General features: G+C 35.8%; 1 protein-coding gene across 1 annotated transcript in view; it reads left to right on the forward strand.

Annotated features, from left to right (window-relative positions):
• The first annotated feature begins 2,537 nt into the window (after positions 1-2,537).
• rtn4r (reticulon 4 receptor) overlaps positions 2,538-23,107 on the forward strand; it is an 85,701-nt gene continuing 65,131 nt past the window's right edge. Inside the window, exon 1 of the mRNA XM_026245469.1 lies at positions 2,538-2,997. Coding sequence (XP_026101254.1) covers positions 2,976-2,997 — 22 coding nt within the window. The 5' untranslated portion in view covers positions 2,538-2,975. The remainder of the gene's footprint in view (positions 2,998-23,107) is intronic.

The following is a 23,107-nucleotide window of genomic DNA, read 5'->3' on the forward strand; positions in this document are numbered from 1 at the left end:
GTTTCACCACCATTTTTTTCAGTATATATGTATGCCAAAAAAATATCCCTGATAACTGTGTGTGTGAATTAACATGCTCATTTAATCTAATGTTCAAGTTTCCACACTGTGTTTCATCCACGATCTATGACTGCATATTACACTCCGGCATTAATTGTGGTTGGTAGTCACAGGCTCAGTATTAAAGCAGGCTATCTCAAATGCATATCCTCAAGGTAATGAGTATAGACCAAATTAGTTGGATACTGCATTATTGCATGATGGGAGCAACATATGAATGAATGCATAGAAATGTTAAACAACTGCCATTTGAATGCAACTCTTTGTGCACTGTTAAAAGAAAAATTTGCCTGAAACTAAAGTACTTAAAATCATAAGTGTTTATTATTATTTATTTATTTTCTTTTTTAAATCTTGAATTGTTGTTATATATTATAAAAATGACTTATATAAACCATATGTTTACAATGCTTTGGTAGAAAGGCAAATAGGTAAAACTTTTGGATGAATCTTAAGCAATAGTTTTCATTCTTTTGCAAATGTGACATGTTGATTTACATTGTTTCATGTCTAATCAGTGGATATTCACATCATTAGTCTGTGAGGAGAGAAGCCAGATGGATATGGATGGATCTTTTTGTAATTGTAACATGAGAGGTCTTCAAAGTCATCAAACCTGAATGTCATCTTTCTCTATTTTCACAGAAACAATTATCCTACCTGTACATTTTTCCAACAGAGACAGTTGATTCATGGAGCAATGTGTTAAATGCAGACAAGGGAATTTGTTTTATTGGTTCTTTAGCTGTTATTATGGACTTTATAAGTCATCTGACAAAGATGGGTATGTCAAATGAATTCAGCTGCAATTTCTAAAAGTTTACATGTCCTCGGGCCCTTTTGTTTATAATTGTATATATATATATATATATATATATATATATATATATATATATATATATATATATATATATATATATATATATATATATATATATATATATATATATATATATATATATATATATATATATGCAGGAATGCCTTAGTTTTATACAAATGAATTCTCTCCACGCCAAAGCATCTGAAATCTATAAAAGATTCATTAGTGCTCTATTCCTGCTCCTGTGCTATAAAACATTAATCTCTCCCTCTTTCTGTCTCTCTCTCTTTCACAAAGCAACCCCACAATACCCTTTCTCTTTCCCTTTTTGTCTTTGTTTGTTTATATTCAGTTCAGTTATGCTTCATTTGCATGACTATTGGGGTACAGTAATTTGATAGTACAGTTTAAGAGAAATCAAATATGTAAACAATGCACAGAAAATAACAATACTAGATTAATAATAATAATAATAATAATAATAATAATAATAATAATAATAATAATAAAAGATACAGAAAGATGAAGAAAATGTTAGAATCTTAAGATTTTAAAAGGGACATATGTTAAAATTTCAAGTTTTCTTTTCTCTTTGGAGTGTTACAAGCTGTTCATGCATAAGATCCCTAAAGTTGCAAAGATTAAAGTCTCAAACCCAAAAATATATTATTTATAAAAGTTAAGACTCGTCCATGTCCTACTAAAACAGCCTGTAAGTACTTTTTCATATTTAAAGAATTTGCCACTGATGATTCAAATGCGAGTTTTACGCAGTGTAGAGTAGCACTTATTGTGTCTTTAATCACAAATGCAGACATGGTTTTAGGTTTATGCGGAGAAATGCAACGCATAAAAATACAGTATAAGTCATTATAATCAGTAATTATGTCCCCACTGGATGCAACAATTGCCTCATTTGTAATGGGTTTTATTGCTTTTGTCTCATCAAACGGCATCACAGTATGGTAAGGGGCGCAACATCACATGCTTGAGTTATTCGGCAAGTCACAATGCACTGGATAGCTGGCCAATTAGCGCACAACTCATTTTTCAGAATGATGAGCTTTGTAAAAATCTACGCCTTTCAGAAAGGCGGGGCTTAAATAATTGTATTTATATTTTTACCTTAAACCACATGATCACATTGCATTACACCAAATACAGAAAAAAATATCATTCTATGAAACAGGTGCCTTTTCCAGTTAGTGATTTTTATTCATTGTAAAGTAATGCATGTTATTCGACTGCATTGTGCCATTTCAAGCTAAACTGAGACATTTTAACATTATACAAAGTATGAAAAAGATGACTTATGCTTGATGAGGACCTCTTGGTGTCATTATTATATGTAGCCTATGTATGTATTTATGTATGTGTTTGTTTATTTATTGAATTATTTATTACTAGTGTATTACTAAGGTTGACACAAGCTGGAGACATTCATATTATTATTATTTAAAAAAAAATCATATAGTTTTTGCATAACTGTGTTGATGTGTTTTAAAATTGTTTAAAATAATTGTCTGAAAAAAATAAATAATAATAATAATTACCCGTATATTAATCTCTAACCCGCCCCGCCAACTCTCTCTCTCTCTCTCTCTCTCTCTCTCTCCCCCTCTCTCGCGGGCGCGCACGGCGCCACAGCCTATTTCCGTTCCTCCCGCGCGGCTGCACGGACGCTCGGATCTTTGGAATACTTCTGCTTTCACCGGAAATGTGACATACAGCCTATATGGATTCATCCCGCCAGTAGTTTATCCCCCTTCCAGTGTGACTTTCCCCAGCTCTCGGCAGTCCTCCGGGGCAGCTCCGTGTCGGCAGTGAGCAGCAGATCTTTGAGTTTGGATGTTACTGTGATTGTGTCTCTGTCCAAATGACTGAGAAAGGAACCACCGGGAGACGCTGCTCTCCGTCCCGCGCCTCTACGGCGACCGTCGGCTAAAGTTTGAGCGGCAGGGATGATAGTGGTTCATCTTCCGTGAGGTTTGCAAATTATTACAATTTACCACAGCGAGGAAAACACCATCTTCTGCAGACCAAAGGGGACATCTTTCTGGGATTACTAATTTACTGGATTTATTCGTAAAACATGAAGGCTTTAATTGTTGAGGGTAAGTCATGGACATTATTATTATTTATTTATTAAGTTATATTTGCTGAATTCGCTGTTTTGATTTATTATACACAGTTTAACCGCCGCATCTATACGCCACGCGCATTCTCAAATGTCTTTCACGGAAAAGAAGGGTATTATGTGCTTTACTCCCGGTACCTATTGCAAACACTGAATGGGTGTGCTCATATATTCAGAACTCTCCGTAAATAAAAATACGGTCATTTTGTACTATCGTACGCGACGCGAATGTTACACTACGAACACGACGCTTCGTTAAAAACGCGTTCTAGTTTGACGCGTCGCAAACAGACAGTCTGTCGGGAAAAGTCAAAGTTGCTTTGGATTGACACGAGCATAAACCTATGTCTCAACTAGTTAATGCGCGTCCATGAAGGGGTGCGCGAGCTTGAGTATCTGAATAGGTTTACGCAGGGTAGTTTGCTCACGGTCGAGGTTGGTTAGCAGTTTCCTACCGCAGACGACACTCTTCCCGTTGTTGATGCAGTGAGAAAATTGAAAATAAAATTATTTTGTAATATTTATATTTTTTCTTTTTTAAATCAATTTGAAATTTGCTTCTAATTTTAGACAGTAATAATTGGGAGGTTTCAAATACATCCTGTGTGTTGTTCAAGACGTTTGGGTAAATCTGAGTAGTTTCATATGGGGTCTGCTCATTTGCATATGGTGTTTGGGGGAGTGGCCATTGGCTTTTAAATCAGAATATTTAATTACAAAGGCCTGGACAATGAATGGGGGTTTATAAAGATTGTAAATAGTTTTTGTTGATAACTTATAGTTGCGCGTGCAGTACTGTCCATGCAGTTTTGTGATTAATGCTAGTGTTTTATTTGATTTATTTTTATACAATGTTCAAATGTGAAATATATTTGAGCATTTATTTTCTTACAGTACCAGTATCTGAAGAAAAGGACCTTATCGAATATCCTAACTTTAGTCATTAGAATTAAGCATATGTAACTAAAAAGGAGTATTTTCAGAGTATTCTCCTCTAAATACATGCAAAATAAAAATAAATAAATAAAAAAACAAATACAGTATAAAATTCTCTGGTTTTCCCTGGTGTTTATAGATAAATAGGTCAAGGAAGACTTTATCTATAAAGTTTTATAATATAAAAATTCAGTCTAACATTTGGTTTTGCTTTCTAAATCAGGCAAATTCAGAAAGGTGCTGTCCATGGTGCTGAAATCAACAACAAAGTCTCAGCTTCCTGTTTTGCTGTTTTCAACCCAAAGAGGACAGCAGAGATTACGGCACTGTTAAAAAATGGTCGAAGCACATTTGTACTGCATTATACCTGGCCTAATTAGGCTTTAACAAAGCATTGACAATGTTTGTTTTAATTATACTTGTGAGCTCGTCAGCAGATCTAACTAAAGATCACATCACACGATCACAAGAAGCTTTGGGAGGTGGTGAAAAGCAGCAGTGCTCCACCCTATACAGCAGTGACTGAATCCATACATTTCTAAGAACGGAAGCATCTCACTGCACAACTTTCATCCAGCAAGCTCAATGCACTCTAGATTAGTCTAAAAGGGTATTTTAGATTAGTGCAAAATGTATTGCAGAGATTTAAGTAAAAAAAAAAAAAAAAAGGTTATGTAGTGTTTCATGCATGACCAACTTGTGTGTCTCCTCGCGGTGCGCTTTCTCACAGGGGTAGTTATGTTGTTTAGGATGCCAGATGGACATATTCTTCTCACTGTTTGGACCCATTCTGTATCTGTGACCCCGCCTCGCAGAGCTAACCTGATTGAGCTGAAAACACATTAAATATTCCATCATAGTGAGACGGAGAGCGTTAAGGATGAGAAAGAGGGGTAGTGTAGTCATGCAGATGGATCTGCCGGGGGTGGAGAGAGGGAATGTGAGGAGGAGAGGAGAATGAATAAGAAGTCTTCATTTCTGTAATGTGATGTGTGGAGGTATTGGTATTTGGATGATAAATGATGCATATTTTTGTTTTAGCTGTGGATCCTGTAATTAAAGCTAGAGCAAGACGAAGGATAGCCCACTCAGAAAGCTTTTACTCTTATTTTCTTTGTTTGTCCACTCACTCACTTTTGGCCCTCATAAGCAGTAGTCAACCATAAAACAATCTGATTCATTTCAAAATGAGTGAACAGTAGCATGAAATTTACATGACCTCTGTGTTTAAAAGGGGGGGGGGGCAGTCATTACAATTTACTCACACTGTAAAAAAGATTAATAAAGTATGCTTTACGAGAAAATAGTATTTCAGTCCTTCTACTTAAACATTTCAAGGTTAGTTTATTGTTACTTGCTGTTTCTTTGTAATTACTTGCGAAAAAAAGAACTGCCAGCCATCTGACTTATGCAGATGTGAACAGAACATGAGCAGTATATTCATCCACTGGAAGTCTTCCCATCTGCTAAAGCTCACAATATTCATTTGCACTTGCTTGCACATTCAAATATGGCTCCTTTAGGTATAACCAACCAAGTTTGACATTATTAACACCAATGCCTTTGGTGCAAGTTTGATGAATGTGTATCTCTTAGGTTATAATCTTACTATATAGTATAGGTAACATTAAGCATAAATCAACATGCAATATGAAATCTGAAACCTGGGCAGTGAGTTTAGAAAGGACAGTGAGTTTAGAAGTATTTCAGTCAGAAAGCATTGTTAACAGAAAGACATTTGTGTTTTAAGCTTGTAGCTATTGGGTCTGCAGTTTTGCTTGTGTTTGAAGTCTGAAGAGCATTTTTCTCCAAAAGGGTTTTAGTCTCTGTTTCAGGCAGGCAGCTGTAAAGATTACTTTTCCTTCCTGACGGTCGAAAAATTTATTAAAAGTGCTGAAAATATCCCAGCCTGCAGCTCTTCAACACGGAGAGCTAATTCACTGTGGTGAGCTTTTAGTGTAAAGCTTTGTCTTATAACTTTCACTCATTCTGTCACTCTCAAGAAGACCCTCTTCATAACCACCCATATTTACACAGACAGCAAACAAGGCATTTGCACTCCAGTCTCCTGTTATCAACCAAATAATGTGGATGATCAGGATACATGGCAGGGAGCAGCAGACTCACAGAAAGGCTCTTTTGGAGGGAGGCTCATTCTGCTGAGAGGTCTCTCTGATACAGAGCTTAATCTGCTACTCGCAGGTGTGGAACAAAGGGTATCAGCTGTTATGAAGTCGAATTGGTTGACGTAGGATGAATCAGACTAGCTGTGGTCTGGAAAGTGCTAGGATTTCAAAGATCATAGTAGGACTTGGTGATATTTTTCCAATTGTGTGCAATGACGTGTGCAGTCTGTTTGTTGAGAGCTTTAATGTTAAGAGCATCACAGTCAACAAAACAAGTCTGCCTGATATTCCAGTGGATTTACAAGTAATTTTGTTTTCCTTTTTGTTTTGTAATTTGAATCTGAGTTATATATAGGGATGCAACGATACCATTTTTTTTTCAGAACTGATCCGATACCGAAAATTCTGAGTATCTGCTGATACCGATCTAATCCATTACCAGTGCATTTTTTTTTTTATAAATACAGAATTTCCATACTTCTCTGTGTTGACCTGATCATTACTCTTTTGTGTTAATCACACAACACAACTTTTTTTTTTTCAATTTTAATGAAAAATAGCAAATGAAAAATAAAAATGTAATCATATTCTATGACTAAAATACTATTATAAACTAATTTATTCACAAATAAAAGTGAGTAAGTATAAAATCTGGTAAAATGTTACACTACTTTTTTTAATATTGTAAAATACATTCATGAAAAAACAAGTATATACATTTATATAGAAATCTAAAAGACATTTATTTTAAATGTATAGAACAGTAATAATGGCAACAACATGTGATAGATAGGACATAACAAAAAGGACTTTTAATAATCTTTGACTGTGCATAAAAGTATTATAATACTAAAGGTGCCAATACAGACCAGCACAGACCGATTATGCGCATCCCGTGCGCAGAAGAACGAACTTGAAACAATACAGTGTCACAGTGTGCAGGCTGCGCAGCCCTCCGAGTCTGCATAGAAAAGTTAGCACAACACACAAGCTGCACTGCTCGTGGTCATCTTCAGTTCTCTCTTCACAGCACTTCAGCTGGTGTACTGTTTGAATAAATCAATTACTCCAGGATACTGGTTTATTTTCGACTCAGAGGGAGTGTTAGCCATGTTAAAAAAGTAAATAACTTAAGTAATTTGCGGATTAATGCTTCCTGGAGAAATTAGTTTTAAAGGGGGAGGGGGGGGATGCTATTTCATGCATACTGAGTTTTTTACACTGTTAAAGAGTTGGATTCCCATGCTAAACATGGACAAAGTTTCAAAAAATTAAGTTGTACGTTTGAAGGAGTATTTTTGTTCCAAAAATACTCCTTCCAGTTTGTCACAAGTTTCGGAAAGTTTTTTTTAGAGTATGGCTCTGTGTGACGTTAGATGGAGCGGAATTTCCTTATAAGGGCACTTCTGCCGGAAGAGCGCGCGCTCCCGTATAGCAGAGCACTGAGAGGCTGAGCACAGACAATCACTGATCAGAGCGAGAGCGTCGCGAAATGTCACAAAAGAAGTGTGTTTTTGGTTGCCAGAGCAAGACAACCCTGCACAGATTACCAAAAAAAACAGCATTAAGGGACCAGTGGATGGAGTTTATTTTTACAGAGCATCAACGGAGTTGTGCAAGTGTTTGTTCCCTGCATTTCGAAGATGCTTGTTTTACAAACAAGGCCCAGTTTGACGACGGATTTGCGTATTGTTTATTTCTTAAGGATAATGCAGTCCCAACGAAAAAGGGTCACGATCGTGTGTTGGAACCGCTTGCGGTGAGTAAAACTGCTTAAAATATCTCTGCCTCCTTGTTATTGCGTCCGCCTCCCATGCTGGAGACCTGGGTTCGAGCCCCGCTCGGAGCGAGTCGTTGCTGCTGCTGCTCTCGTTCAGTTTCAGCCATCACAGCTGTCACATGCTCTAAACGCAAAAGCTTACTCGCGCTTGTGATTCTTTAGCTCCGCCCACACGTCACGCCTCCAGCCGGTCGTGTTTTTCTGGGAAAAATCGGTACAGACTATCTTTCTCTTCTGAATATAATAAAACTAAAGACTTTTTGGAGTTATGAAGGATGCAGTACTACTCTATAGGTACTCAAGATTAACAGGTTATTGAGTGAAAACGAGCATTTCACCCCCCCCCCTTTAAATGATTCAGTTTGATGTGGTGAACTGGTTCAACTGGTTCACTAAGAAGAACCGGTTAAATTGAATGATTCATTCACAAACCGGACATCATTAGTACAAAGGGAAGAGGTATTTATACATACTGTATTAAATGTGTGCGTTAGTTTATTGAGCCTTCTCTTTTAACAGTTTTAAACCACAGTTATTGTGCGATCTTGAAGATAGTTTCATCGTTTTTACTGTAACTGAACACAACACACAGTTTGATTGCTGAATGGAGGAGGACAGACAGCCACAGCTGAAGAGTTTATGTGAACTTGAATTTAATTACTTCAATATTAATGTGTATCGCACATTGATCTATGGAACAGCTTCAGAACACTTGAAATATGTCAACAAAAATGTTTATGTGCCTAATAATGGTGTTGTGCCTTTCGTCTGTACGATACCCGATCAGCAGAAAATTGCAGTATCAGAGCCGATACCATACCCGAGTATCGGATCGATGCACCCCTAGTTATATATTTAATTTAATTTAAAATATTTAAAATGTGTACATCTTGTATATTTTGTTTCAAATATATATAAAATAAAATAATAATAATTATACATTTAACAGAAGAAAAAAATTATAAAATAGTACTATGTACGATATGTATCTATACGATGCATGCATACAGTATATTAACTAATTCGTTTTTTATATATATATATATATATATATATATATATATATATATATATATATATATATATATATATATATATATATAAGTAACTGATTTTTTCAAGAGAGTTTGCAAGGCAGAGAGTGGGAGAGTGAAGTTATCAAGGTCAATGGTCCTTCCATCTTTCTGCCAAATAGCATTCTGAGTGATGGGTGACCTCAAACTGACTGCTAAATATTGCATTTAACGTGTAGAAACAACTGAGGCGAGATGCAGGTATAATCAAGAATGATTCTGTGGCATTATTTGACTTCGGAGTGCTGTAAGTAAATCAAATCAAATCATCCTCTTGGCTTTTGACAGCAATATAAAGGAGGCCATTATTAGAGAGATCACTTCTAATTATTATCGCTCCTGTAAGTGTAAATCCTGTTTGCTCGGAGTCAGTTGCTCAGATGGCAGCATTATCAACAATCAACAAGAGGAGACAGGAAACCCCTACAGTACCTCATTCAGTAGATGGGAAGCATGAACGAGTCCCTGAGGATTTAAAGAATGGAGAGTAAACTGATTGTATAGAACAATAACATCTATAAGAATATATAATAATATGTTAATATCACCAAACATAAAACCCCAAACACTAAACACTAATACATGCATTTCACTTTTCATTCCTGAAAGTTGTTCATTACTAAGATAAAAAAGATTTTTGCTCCTGTGTCTCAGATTTTTTTTTTTTTTTTTATGTTTTTGAAAGTTTGAGCAAGTTTCTCAGTAGATCTCAACAATGTCTCAAAATCATAGCTGATTTTATGAGATTTCAACATGAACATGAATTAACAGTAGACTTATCTGTGTCAATTTGATTTATTCTTAGGATTTTAAGAGGGCTGATAATATGATTTTTTTCTAAATATGTTACTTAAGTCTGATAAGCTATGAAACAGAAACACTATTGGGTGTGGGGGTTTTATCTTTGACAAATTATGTAATTTTATGGATTCCAGAATGGTGAGAAGAAAAAAAAAGGATACTGAAATTGTCAGCTTTCTGTATCTTGGGGGCTTCAAACTGTCAAAGCTGTATGTGGCTAATGCTGTGTTTTGCAACATTTGCGGATTCAGTTTTGGCCTAAAAAAAAAAAAAAATATCCATTGCATATAGTGTGAAAAGTATTGCAGGTGTGGTAAGAAACTCAACAGAAGCTCATCAAATCCCACTGAATGAACTGAATCCACTGCAGTAGCTTCATTTATTCAGGCAATCTCACATACTGTTGCATCAGATGAGCTCTCTGTTCAGCAGAATGACCAAACCGCATCAATCAGATGACCTTTACAGATGCAGTGTAATGATGCTTTGCAATCTTTCGCTGACATGGGATGTGTTGTGTATGAAAAAGGATGATATTGTTAAATTTGAAGTTATTCTTGGCAAAATAAGCTTAGCTGTCATGCTTAAAGGTATGAAATGGTGTTAACAGCTGTACTCATGGCAGCTTTTGACTATTAAAAGGCTTTGAGCTATAGCATGGAATGAAACTAGAACAACTTTCGATTTGAAATTGGGGAGAAATTTCATCTTTGAGAGATTTGAGAAATTCAATCACCAGCCATGATGGTGTTGGATCATTATGCCACCATTTTTTTCTTAATGCATTCTGCAATTTATTTCATTTTATATTATTTTTTCATTTTAGAGTTTCACAGATTATTATTCTATGTAAAAATATTTCCTACTCTAGGAAAGCGAGGTATAACCAAAATCACAGTGTGTCTATGTACACCATGGTATCTCTGAATACCCGATTCTGATTGGCTGGCAGGTACAGTATGCATTAAAACCATAGGTTTTTTGCACAGGTAGTGCCAAGTCAGTTATATTAATCTATGCACACTCACACATAAACACGTCAAGAGAAAGAGATGTTGGAAATCACAGATCACGCTGTGCACAAAACTTATTGTCAGCGCTGCACTGCAACTTTTATTAATAAAATAGCCTAGATACTAGATCGCTACATTATATTCCTCAGCAATTATGTGGTAAAATCGCTGTTTTTGATGTAACTAAACAGCTTGTAGACAGAGAGTCACACAGACGAAGGTAACTCACACACACAGCAGTCGTCTCTCTCAGTTGATAATTCATTCAAAAAAATGTGGTTTTACCACAATATTTAATCTCTGTATCTGATTTAAAGCAGCCAGAATGCTAGAACTAATGAGCCGTAACTGTCGAAAATAACCATCGTCTTTACTCTTCTGGTCAAATATTGTGCTGCAATCAGTTGTCAGTGCTGGCAAATGAATGTGGTATAAGCAGGATAATGCACGGCTTTCAGTGCATTAAACTACTTTAATGCACTCTGCAGAGGCAACCACCAAATGCATTACATATTTTTAAAATATAAATATATTTTAATATATTTTTTAATGTTTTTTGAAAGACATTTATGTGCACCAAGGTTAAATAAAGGAAAACACATCATTACAGTTTATATATTCCTGTGATTTCTTCTGACTCCAATGTCATATAATCCTTCAGAAAACATACTAATCTGCTGACTTACTGCTTCTTATTATTAATGTTGAATACTGTTGGCTGCAAATTGATCAACTGCTTGAAATTACTGTTGAAAATCCAGCTTTGACAGCTTTTACATAATAATAATAATAAGTTAAATTTAAATTTAATTTAAATTGTTACAATATATAATATTTATTGCTGTTTTTACTTAATTTATTTAATCAAAAAAATACAGCCTTGGTTGAGCATAAAATAATTATTTCAAAAACATAAAACAAATCTTAATTTTACCAAACTTTTGACTGGTAGTATGTGTGTATATATATAAATATATAATGTTATTTAAACTCCTGCACACTGATAACCTCAAAAATATATCTGCCACAGTATACAGTAAATGTCAAAGCAAACCTGGCATGTTTCCTCCGTTGCATGCTTTATACATCATGCGGTCCAGCTCTATTCTGCACAGTGTTATACTTCTGTGTTAATTAGCCCTCCTCCCGGGCAGGTACATTTGATCAAAAACTTTTGTCTGCATTAAATTCTGCATAAGCGATCATATGTTAATTAATTTTAGATAGTGCCTGAAGCAGGATCTAATTGCAGCGAACACGGAACTTAGAACTGGCAGCGTAATTGACAAGAGGTGGACATGCAGTAAAGCGTCCCTCTGAGGATTAGCTCCAACTCTGTCTCCAGACAAACACCACTTTCTCCCTTTCAAAGCAAACACGGAGAGCTCCAAGCTAACAAGTGAGCCCGTGCTCCTCTTTCAAGCCGCGGCAGCCATTCTGTCTTCTGAATCAAAGATTAATTAATGGTGATTCAGCTTCATTTTTTCCTCATTACAATACTCAAATATAAATGCTTCAGCTAACAACCATTTTTAGCCGAACACACGCCCATGGTAATGAAACATTTATCCTTTAATCTGGAGAGGAGAGGTAAGTAGCTGAACTCTGTGAGGAGCTGGTGATGGATGAGCTGGTAAATAGTTAATTAGACAGAGCACAAGACGACCTTAAATTAGGTGCTTGACTTGAGCCTTTGTCTGGACCATAAGTCAGTGTCGTTCCTCCTTTTCTGTGCCGTTTCACCATTTTTCTCTTTGCGTGTCTTTGTTTGGACCTCTCCAGCCACCTTTACTCTCTGTTTCTCTCTGCTCGCTGTCACTTTTTCGCTTCCGTTATCACTCAGGCAGCCGTGATTCATCACACCTTTAACACCACAGATCCATTAGTGACAATCTTTTAGCATCTCTTTTAGAAATCAGCACAAATGGAGTGTGAGAGCTAGTACAAGGCTTTGGATTCAGACTCTGATACAAGGTCTATATAGATTTAGATATAGATTTATTCTTCTTCTTTAAAGCTTTGTTGTTACATCAAATAGAATTGGACAAAAGCAGTTTTTGCTAATTTTCTCTCTTTTATTTTTCTTTCTTTCTGGTCAAAACAAAACTAACTTGGGAAATAACTCCAATTAAAGATAACGGGTATAACATAATATGAACCTTCTTACAGTTTTTACAACAGAGTTTAAATAGGTTTTACAAATCTCTCAAGAACATGTCTGGTCATAAACCTGGACATGTTTTCACATGATTTCTTGTGATAATTAATCCTCAAGGGTGCATGGCTAATAAGGCACTATTAAACACTTATCATTTTACAGTAGACTATCCTTGCTAAAAAAAAACTCACTTTTGTTTGGATCTGAGACTATATGTTTCAAGATTATAGATAAACAAGTACACTTGAGATATCACACAAAACCTTAGCATATTACACTGATATTGATTGCTCTTCTGTTAACTGATACTGCTGAATAAGACTGAGAATTTAATCAAATATGGACAAATGGTGTGTATAAGAACTGTGTTTTATCTTTTTTACTTCTTTCTTCTGGCTTTAAATGAGTATTTCTCTATGATGGGGAATAAAACATTCTCCAAAACTTCTTTGGAGAAACAGGCCTTATAAACAACAAAATACTGATTCCTTTTACACAACTTCTAAATAAAATTCAGAAGTACAAGCGTTGCTCATTTTAGACATTTTTTTTTTCCTTTGAGAAAAGAATGAGTAAGTATCAGACAGATCGACAGAGAGAGACAGACAGATAGCTAGACAGAGAAACAAAGGCACAAAGTGAATGGTTGATATACCCACCAGAGAAAAAAAACAAACACTATAATAAAATGAAACAAAGCGTGAAACTGAATAGAAGACAAAAGATTGTGTTTTTCATCATAAGTATACTTTGAAACAAGCAATTTATCTACATTAGGAGTCAGGGCTGGGTGGAAAAAAGATATTTAGACCATCATTCATCTGCTTGGAAAGGAATGAGGTATGGCAGAAGAGAAAGCAATGTCTGACAGAGAGAAACAACATGGATGTTTCACTGGACCTGAGCAAATTACTTAAACACACCCACCTTGATAGAATTATGGCATTATTGCTTTGGGGATTGTTGCCACTATGTGCACATAGTGACAAGGTGTTTATGGGAGTGAATGAGGTGAACTAAATGCAGATGTTCTGGTGCATGATGATGGAGTTTTCTGGGCCATTCCAGATCTAGGCTATCAGTCCAAGCATAAGCAGAATGAAAAATCATAACAGTCATAACAAACAGTCAGAGAAAGATCTCAGTCAGAGAACTACAATTCTAAAATTTATAAAGAACAGTACTTTCAAAAGTCCCCTGCAAAACTCTCTGCCGTAATGCTAGGCTCTTGTGGGTGGTTGTTAGTGCAGATGGATGGTTTCTAGGGTGCTCTGAGTGTTCGCTAGGTGCATGTAAAGCCGAGTTCAGACTGCACGATTCTCAAAGTAGTCGGGTCACTGTTCTTTTTACACTGCTTGACTATCTTGGCCAGCATTCATTCGCTGCTATGTTCACACTGCACAATGGATGGGCGGCAGAAGGTTTCACACTCCATAACTTTACAATAGGAAGAATTGCCGACAACTCTGTCTGGCATGCAAACTACGTATCACAACCAAACACACACGAGATATGACAAGGAAACAACACGTGCAAGACCGGAGTTCTTACGTGAGACTAAGATTATTATTAAAATTGATAGCCTGCAAGTAGCCTGACTACGTCAGACTTCCTACTTCCGCTCAATTTCATTTCGCTTTTGTACTCAGTCTGATACAGCGTCAAAGCTTTCTGTTTGCCACCGGTCTGAAAACAGCCGGGCCAATCAACGAACAGCGTGACGTAGATGCTAAGCACCGAGTTTTAAATTGTAGGTTAGAGAAATCGAAAACCGAAACGACCACGGAAATGGGAAACGAGACACGGGATGCAATTCGCTCTCTTATGGAGAACATTCAACTCTTTTTCAAACTGAAGCCAGAACAAGAAGAGTGTTTAACAACAGGTTTACAGTGGAAGTTCAATCATAGATTTGAGTTCGATGCATGATGTCTGTGCTTCGATGCGGCTGTACAGGCGCATAACATACGTCATAACTAAACGTATCTGATTGGCTTACGGGTAACCAATGATTTTAAACTTCAGACAAGCGCCCCCTAGCGAGAGAGAAAACACTTCTCTATAATGCCATTCCAGACTCTGTCTACGAAGCAAAGTGAAGTAGCAGAGTCTGGTATTACCGACTAGCCTGCAAGAAGCTTGCAATACAAATTGCCTGTGCGCTGATTTGCAGCGAAAACAAGAAAGAGGAGGAAATGGTTGGGGAGATGGAAGGATACTGTGGTCTATAATTCCACCCCAAACTCCTTGCTGCTCTGTATCTTGCTCTCTCATTGGCTGTCGGTCATCGCTGATGTAGTTTTCTGTCAGAACACTTTTCACACAGCAGGATTTTGAATCGGCGGTTCTCTCAGATCGCGTCTTTGCTCATTCACACTGTGTGATTGTCACTCGTGTGAACGAGCACTGACTTGCCTGTGATTTCGGGCATTTGTCGGGGATTTCTCAAAACCTGTCGGCTAGCTAAAATCGGGGCTAAAATCATGCAGTCTGAACTCGGCTTACAGTAACTGTTTTACATGCTCTATAGGTTTTGGATGCTTGATAGAGCTGATATGCTATCGCTAGGATGTTCTGAGTGGCTGCTAAGTAGTTGTTTGGGTATTCTATAGTTATTGATATTGTGTTTTAGGAATATGATAGAGCTGATATGCTATTGCTAGAATGTTCTGGGTGGTTCCTAAAGTAGGTAGATGTTGTTATATTCTGGGTGGTTGTCAGATTGCTATATGATTGTTAGGGTGTTTTGGGTGGTTAATAAAGATAGTATGGTGTTACTAGGGTGTTCTGGGTTTTTGTTAGGTAGTTGTTAGGGTATTCTGGGTTATTGTTAGTGTTTTTTAGGTGGTTGATTGAGCTGCTATGCTGTTGCCAGGATTATCCAGGTGGTTGCTATGTAGGGCTACACAATTAATCAAATTTCTAATAGCGATTACAAGTATGGATGGCACAATTACGTAATTGTTTTAAGTGGCAATACATTTTTCAAAGTCCACTTATGTTATTCGGTGTGCTTTTTTCTTTCTAGATGTTATCTTGAGGTTTTTTTTTTTTCATTATTTTAATTTTAGTTTTAGTATAACATTATAATACCTAATCACTTTTTACTTTTTATAATTTAAAGAAGAAACCAATCTGATGCATAGTTGACATTTGAGGCTTAATACTATAGAAAAGCAATAAAAGTTTTTAGAGTGTTTTTTTTCATATAAAAATATGGCATGCTGTTGCATCAAACAATGGTACAAACATCATTCAATATAAATTGTGATAATCATAATTAATAATCGTAATTACAATTTCAAGGGAATAATAGACAATTATGATTTGTGCAGCCCTATTGCTATGTAAATGTTACAGGATTCTGGGTAGTGGCTAGTGTTGGTATGCTGTTGCTAGGCTGTTTGAGTGGTTACTTTCTAGAACCAATAAAACCAACCTGGATGAAAATTCAGTACAGTACAGTCATCTAGAGTGCCTTTGACTAAATAGAGAATGCACAGTGGAGAAGCTGCCTTCTGTCAGCAGCCTTGAACCCAGAGAAGCCTTGACAGCGTACAGACTCTACGAACAGGGCCTCGCTGCAGAGACAGACAGATACAGACAGAGTCAGACAGCCTGTGCTCTTTACTGCACACAAAATGAGGTAGAAACAGAGCTAGACTTTCTGACCTTAAGCCCTAACCGCACACAAATTAAATACACAATGTTTTCTGGTTTGTACAGAACCTCAGAAACCCATATGTCTGCTAGATTTGAATGTGAAATCTGACTTACAGAGGAAAGGGTAACCAGCGAGACAAAAATGTCATGCTGAAAGTGACCTGCATATTAGATAAAATACACTTTGATTCATAGATCTGACCTGGTTTGTGAAGTAAACTACAAAATTAATAAACTCACTATACTTATTTGGTCTTTAAAATATTGAATAAGAAATATTTACTAAATATTAAAATGTAAACTTGTGATGTTCCTTTTTGAATTCATGATTTTTTTTTTTTTTTTTTTATAAGAAAAACATTTGAGATATTCAGCAGATATCATTGGTATTTTCTTCTCTTAAATACTGTCTAATGTTTGTAAATTGTACTGTATATTGTAGCGATGCACCGATACTGCTTATACTGATAGCCAATGATTAAGAATACCGATATCAATATTGATAGTTTGGTCATCTTAAAGGGTTAGTTCACCCAAAAATTTAAATTAGACTGTTTTACTCACCCCTGTGGAATCCTAAGTGTATGACTTTCTTCTTTCAGACACATCCAGTCAGAGTTATAATAAAAATTGTTTCATGGGACTCAAAGGGTGTTGCATTCCTTCAGTCCGAAAGTTAAAATACAAAGTGTCCTTCCATTAAAAAAGAAAAAAAAGTTTTTGTAAGAAAAATATCCTTAATGAAAAAGAAATAAACACTTTAATCTAGCTTGCGCTCACTGTTGTAAACTAAGCAGTTCGGGGGAATTAATTATGCGTTCAGCTTTGCGCATGCGCCGCTCAGAAGTTACGCACGTGGAAACGCAGCGGAGAAATCAAAACAAAACAACTGTCAATAATTAGAAGTAATAAACGAGGATTTGTACAGAACAATGTCGGAGGATTTTGACATAAGCCAAGAGCAGACTGGTTTTCCTTGGCTAAAGTAAGGAAACCTTGCTTCTTTTGATCATGTACACAAATGTGGGATTTCACGAGACTCACTGGTGAATAAGCAATGCTGACCCTATACTACATGTTCCCAAAACTGCTTGGTTTACAATAGTGAGTGCAAGCTAGATTAAAGTGATTATTACGTTTTGAATATAGACATTTTTCTGTAAAAAAAAAAAAAAAAAAAAACATTGATTCGCTACGGGATGCCTTTGTTCACCCCCTGGACCCGTGTGAGACACTTTTTAATACGTAAAGGCACCTTTTATTTCACATCTTTTGAACTGAAGGAATACAACAAACTCAAGGAATTGAGTGCCATGCAAGAGCAAAGAGAGTTTTTTATGTTACTCCGACTCCGAGTCGTCTGAAAAAAGAAAGTCATATACACCAAGGATGCCTCGGGGTGAGTAAAACGCAGCCTTATTTTTATTTTTGGGTGAACTAAACCTTTAAGAAAAAAAAAAATAAAAATCTCTCCCAACTAATGCTGTAAATACAGGAGGCCCTCATTTGTTACAGAATATTAGAGGTTAAAATTTTTATATTTAGGGCTTTTCTTTTCAGATATAACAATCACACACAATATAAAAAAGTTGTATACAACGCAATTGCACATATGGTGGTTTTTATAAAAACGTGTCTTCATGATAGATTTATTTAAATATATTATTAACAGTTAATACTGTTGTAACTATCTGTAGTGTTTTTATAGTTAACTAAATAACTGTGAGCAGTTGATGACTTTCCTGAGTTAAATGCAACTTTAAATGGCATTTTTTTCTTTCTGTGACATCTGTCTTTTGGTTGAAATGCTGATTGAGTGATTACCTGAGACCATGATAAATTTTGGTAAGTTGTAATGTATCTTTTAAGAACTTCTGATGTTCATTCATGTTTACTTCGCACTGTAACTTGTATTAACGTTGAAGAGACTCGCGCTACATATTTTGCTTTTAGAACTGAAGTTGCTGCAGTGGTCCTCAATTCCAGTCCTGGGGTACCACTGCTCTGCACATTTTGAATGTCTCTCTTATCTGATGCCCTTGGTTCAGTTCATGGACCACCCTCTTAAAGAGCTGATGATCTGAATCAGGTGCAGAAAATGTGCAGGGTACCCCAGGACTGGAAATAGCCACTTCACTGAAACACGCCTCTCAGAACAATGACATGTTTCATCATTTCACCAACAAAGTTATCAGAAAAGCTAATAAGAAATAAATCACTGGAACTAGCGCAATCACAAAACGAGCATGATAAAAGCGTCCGTTTGTATGCATGCTTTGTTAAATATTTAAATTCAAAAGCATCGATGTTTTACTATAATTGATACATTGAGCATAATTAATTAATCAGGATTGAAAATTAGTCACACAGAAATAAATGTATTTCTATTTTATTTATTTATTTTTAACACTTAAGCATTATGAAAATGGCCTGCTTATTCATTCGAGACTGTTTCTGTTTATCTGAAGTCACATACATCACATTTAGAATGAATGATAATTTCTCTATTTTTATAAAAGCTCCAAAACAAAAAAAACATTATTATATTTTTATGACATAGGCTAAGTGGAGCTAAACTCTCAAGACAAGACTTATGACGGATAAAATATGTTACTACACGATTTTTATAGAGAATAAGAAGCTGACTTCTGATTTCTTCAAGCGGTCATAATTACCATGTTTACTATAGTAATGTTAATGGCTAGCATGCATAGTCTTTTGCATCGCTTATAAATATGTCTGCCTTTTATGGTGATTATAATCCACATCGGATCCGGTCAAATTATTTCAAACACTCGCTGCTGACTGAAATTGAGTTTTGAGCTCAACATATTTTTAAAAGTTTTTAATGCTGGTGTTATAACTGTTAGCTTTCTAAAATGATCCGCAGAGCAGAAGCTCTCCAGATGCGGAGAAACTCCCCCTTTGTTCATAACCACTCCCCTAGCCCCGGCTGGCCCACTTTGGCCCAAGGTTTTTGTTTGTGGGGGGGGGGGGGTTTATGGGGGGTCCTGATAACTTACCGGAAGTGACAGTGGAAATGTGACTGGCCCTGGCATGCACTAGCACGCCCGCTTTTGGCCCGACAGTTGAAATGCGGCTAATGAGAACCACTGGGCTATAGTGATCTGCCACAACAAATTTAAGAGCATCAAATCAGCATTTATTGTTTGATTTTTGTAATAATATCTACAACATTAGAAAGCTGATACTTTGTTTCTTATTTGTTTCGTATCAGAAGTAACAAAGCACACAACCCTTTGGGATTATTGGATGGGATGGACATTGTAATGTTTGGTGAAGGGAAAACAGTGAACGGTGTTTATTGGCTGATACATCGGTGCATCCACACTAAATTGTTATTGAGTTATAAGAGTTGAGTTATAAGTCCAGGCTAAAAAAAACAAAAAAAAAAACAAGTGAGGCTTGATTCTTAAGAGAGTGAGACAGGTGCATTTGTGTGAAAAGACAGAACACAGCTCATTTACAAAAGTACCATTAAGCATGAACATGAAAAACATCTAATGAAGCGCTGGCTTGTTTTATTCCATTAACAAACTGTCTCAACACACCATCAGATGCTACTTCATAAATCCTTTTTAATGAAACACAGACGTGCACCTACATACACACAAACTCACTAAAACAGCCAGATAATTGCAGTGTTGAAGAACATCACGTAGACTCCAGTAATTTGGAGATTATATCCACATAGCCAATGAGGGGAGGTGAAATTGCTCCGGGTCAAATGTGGTCAAAAACTGCTGGATAAATCCAGTGCTGGGCTTTCAAATCCATTTCAAGCGGGTGAAAGGGGGAGATGTAGGGGCAGATAAAGTACTTGATAAGGGTATGGATGTTAAAGTCAACATGAAATCAAAATTGACCATTGACTTTCTTATGACATGTTCCTGATGGTAATTTGAATGTTTCATTGAGTGCATGTTATTTCAATGAATGTGTGCAGCCAAACTGAGTCATGATTAATGATGTAAGAAAAGAGTGGCACACTGCAAAAACAATCTAATGTGTGTGTGTGTGTGTGTGTGTGTGTGTGTGTGTGTGTCTTAAACAGTTCTTAAAAATAAATACATATAAAAACATCAAATATTAGTATTTTTATGTTGGTTTTTAATTTATTAGTGTTATTTATTACAACTCTCATAAATTAGTATGTTTGTATATATATATATATATATATATATATATATATATATATATATATATATATATATATAAATATGTATATATGTGTGTTTATCATTCTTAAAATAAAATATATATATAAAAAAATCCAATATTTGATTTTCTTTTATTTGTTGTGTGTGTATGTATATATAGTTTTATATATTTATATATATTTACTATGGTGGCTTGAGACTGTTGGATGGTGATTTAGCACTACGTTGTCACCTAGTTGGTGAGACGCAGTGCTATTAAGCAGCGGTTCTTAATCCTGTTCCACTCCACATATTTTGTATGTTCCTCTTATCACATCAGAGGTTTGTTCTATTTGACCGTAAGTGACCTGTGAAGTGGACTTCACTGGATATTAAGCCATGATTGCGGTTCAAAGGAAGTGTACATGTTACATTCAAATATTATGTCACACTTCACATTACTCTAATAAGTTTCATCTTTGATTCAATCCATGTCCATCAAGTTTGGACACCTGAATGGGAAAGTTTCCAAACTTTTGACTGGTACTGTACTATAAAGTACACATAAAGTATATCGGCAGATATAATGATAGTTTTTTTTTTGCCTCTAATATCGGTATCGGCATTGGACCTAAAAAAAAATCCCCCAAAAATTGGTCGGGCTCTAGTATTACATATTATATATTAATGTTGTAAGTAAGTAAGTCAAATTTATTTGTATAGCACATTTCACAGATAAAAAAATCACAAAGTGCTTCACAGCAATAGTTAGAATACACAACACTCATAAATACATTACAGCACATAATCAAAATAAACAGAAGTACACATAAGGCCAACCTACAGTCTAGTTAAAAGCCTCTTTAAAAAGAAGAGTTTTCAACTGGGTTTTAAAAATTTCCTCACAATCCAAGCAGCGTATGGAAGGAGGCAAAGCGTTCCACAACCGAGGTGCCACAGTTTTAAAATGTGTAAGGGGGGCAACTAAAAATCTCTGGCTTGTTGATCTCAGACTACGTGAGGACGTAGGCAGCTGTATCAGGTCAGAGATGTATGGGGGCGCCTGTCCTTGTAAGGCTCTAAAAGTTAGAACCAAAATTTTAAAGTGCATTCTAAATTTCACTGGTAGCCAATGAAGAGAAGCTAAAATTGGAGTAATATGTGCCCTTTTACTCATGTGGGTTAAAAGCCTAGCAGCAGAATATTGGACAGTCTGGAGACAACAAAGATCCTTCTTATTAAGGCAAATAAAAAGACTGTTACAATAGTCTAAACGAGACGAAATAAAAGCATGAATGATCATCTCCAACTCGGCCTTTGACATTTTATATTAATGTTGTATGTCTTACAATTTTATATCATATATTTAATAATATTAATAATATGCACTTTAATTGGTATGTAAAAATATTAAATAACTTATAGAATCTATATATTAAATGTTTTGTAGTGTGCATTTCACAACCAGACAAATAAATGAATGAATACATACGTACATAAATGTCCTGCATATATTTCTTTTTTATCCTGTTTTACTCATCACATTATGGAAGTATGGGTTGCAATTATAATTTTTTTAAGGTCTTAGGTGTTTGTGTGTATGTGTGTCTGTGTAACCATATTGAGGGGTTTGGCTGTGGCAGGTGCAGATTATTTTTTTTATATATACCAGAGCATAGCAAATTAAATGTGAGCAAACTCTTTCTGCTGAATTGTCTATTATAATGTTATCTCTAATCGCTCACATCTCACAAGGGCAGGCGAGAGGTGGCGGCAGGACAGGATATGGATCTGTCTCTGAAAACTTGGCATTGGTACATTATTATGGATTTTCCAACAGTAAATTACATTGTTTGTCCACACTCCACAAAAAGAAGCTGGTCCAAACATTTGAGCTTCGCAATATGCTTATGTTTGTTTATTCAGTGTGTTTTTGAGCTTGAAGGTCATCCATTCTTTTAAATATACTAACAAAAGGAAAGGTTGTTTCATTTTACATCTAATCGTCAGTTCAGGTCTCAAGGAAACATACTTATTTCAATAATCAACAATAGAGAATGAGACACATGTCCACTGCCAGCACCTCATTTTCCGTGTGTGGACAACTTGCCATTGTTATTCAAAGTAGAATCATTCTAGAAAGAATCCATTTAATTCTCCACATCTAAACAGCTTTGTGGATGGATTATATATATACGTATATATATATATATATATATATATATATATATATATATATATATATATATATATATATATATATATATAGCATAATTTCTCAGGCAGCTATTATTATTTAACAACTTCATCCTGGGCCAACAGATAAAGTGTCACCATTTAGAGAAAGATGAATCAATCGTTTTATTGTTTTGCCTAT

This window comes from Carassius auratus, chromosome 5 (assembly GCF_003368295.1).
Source record: "Carassius auratus strain Wakin chromosome 5, ASM336829v1, whole genome shotgun sequence".
NCBI classification, from domain to species: Eukaryota; Metazoa; Chordata; class Actinopteri; order Cypriniformes; family Cyprinidae; genus Carassius; species Carassius auratus.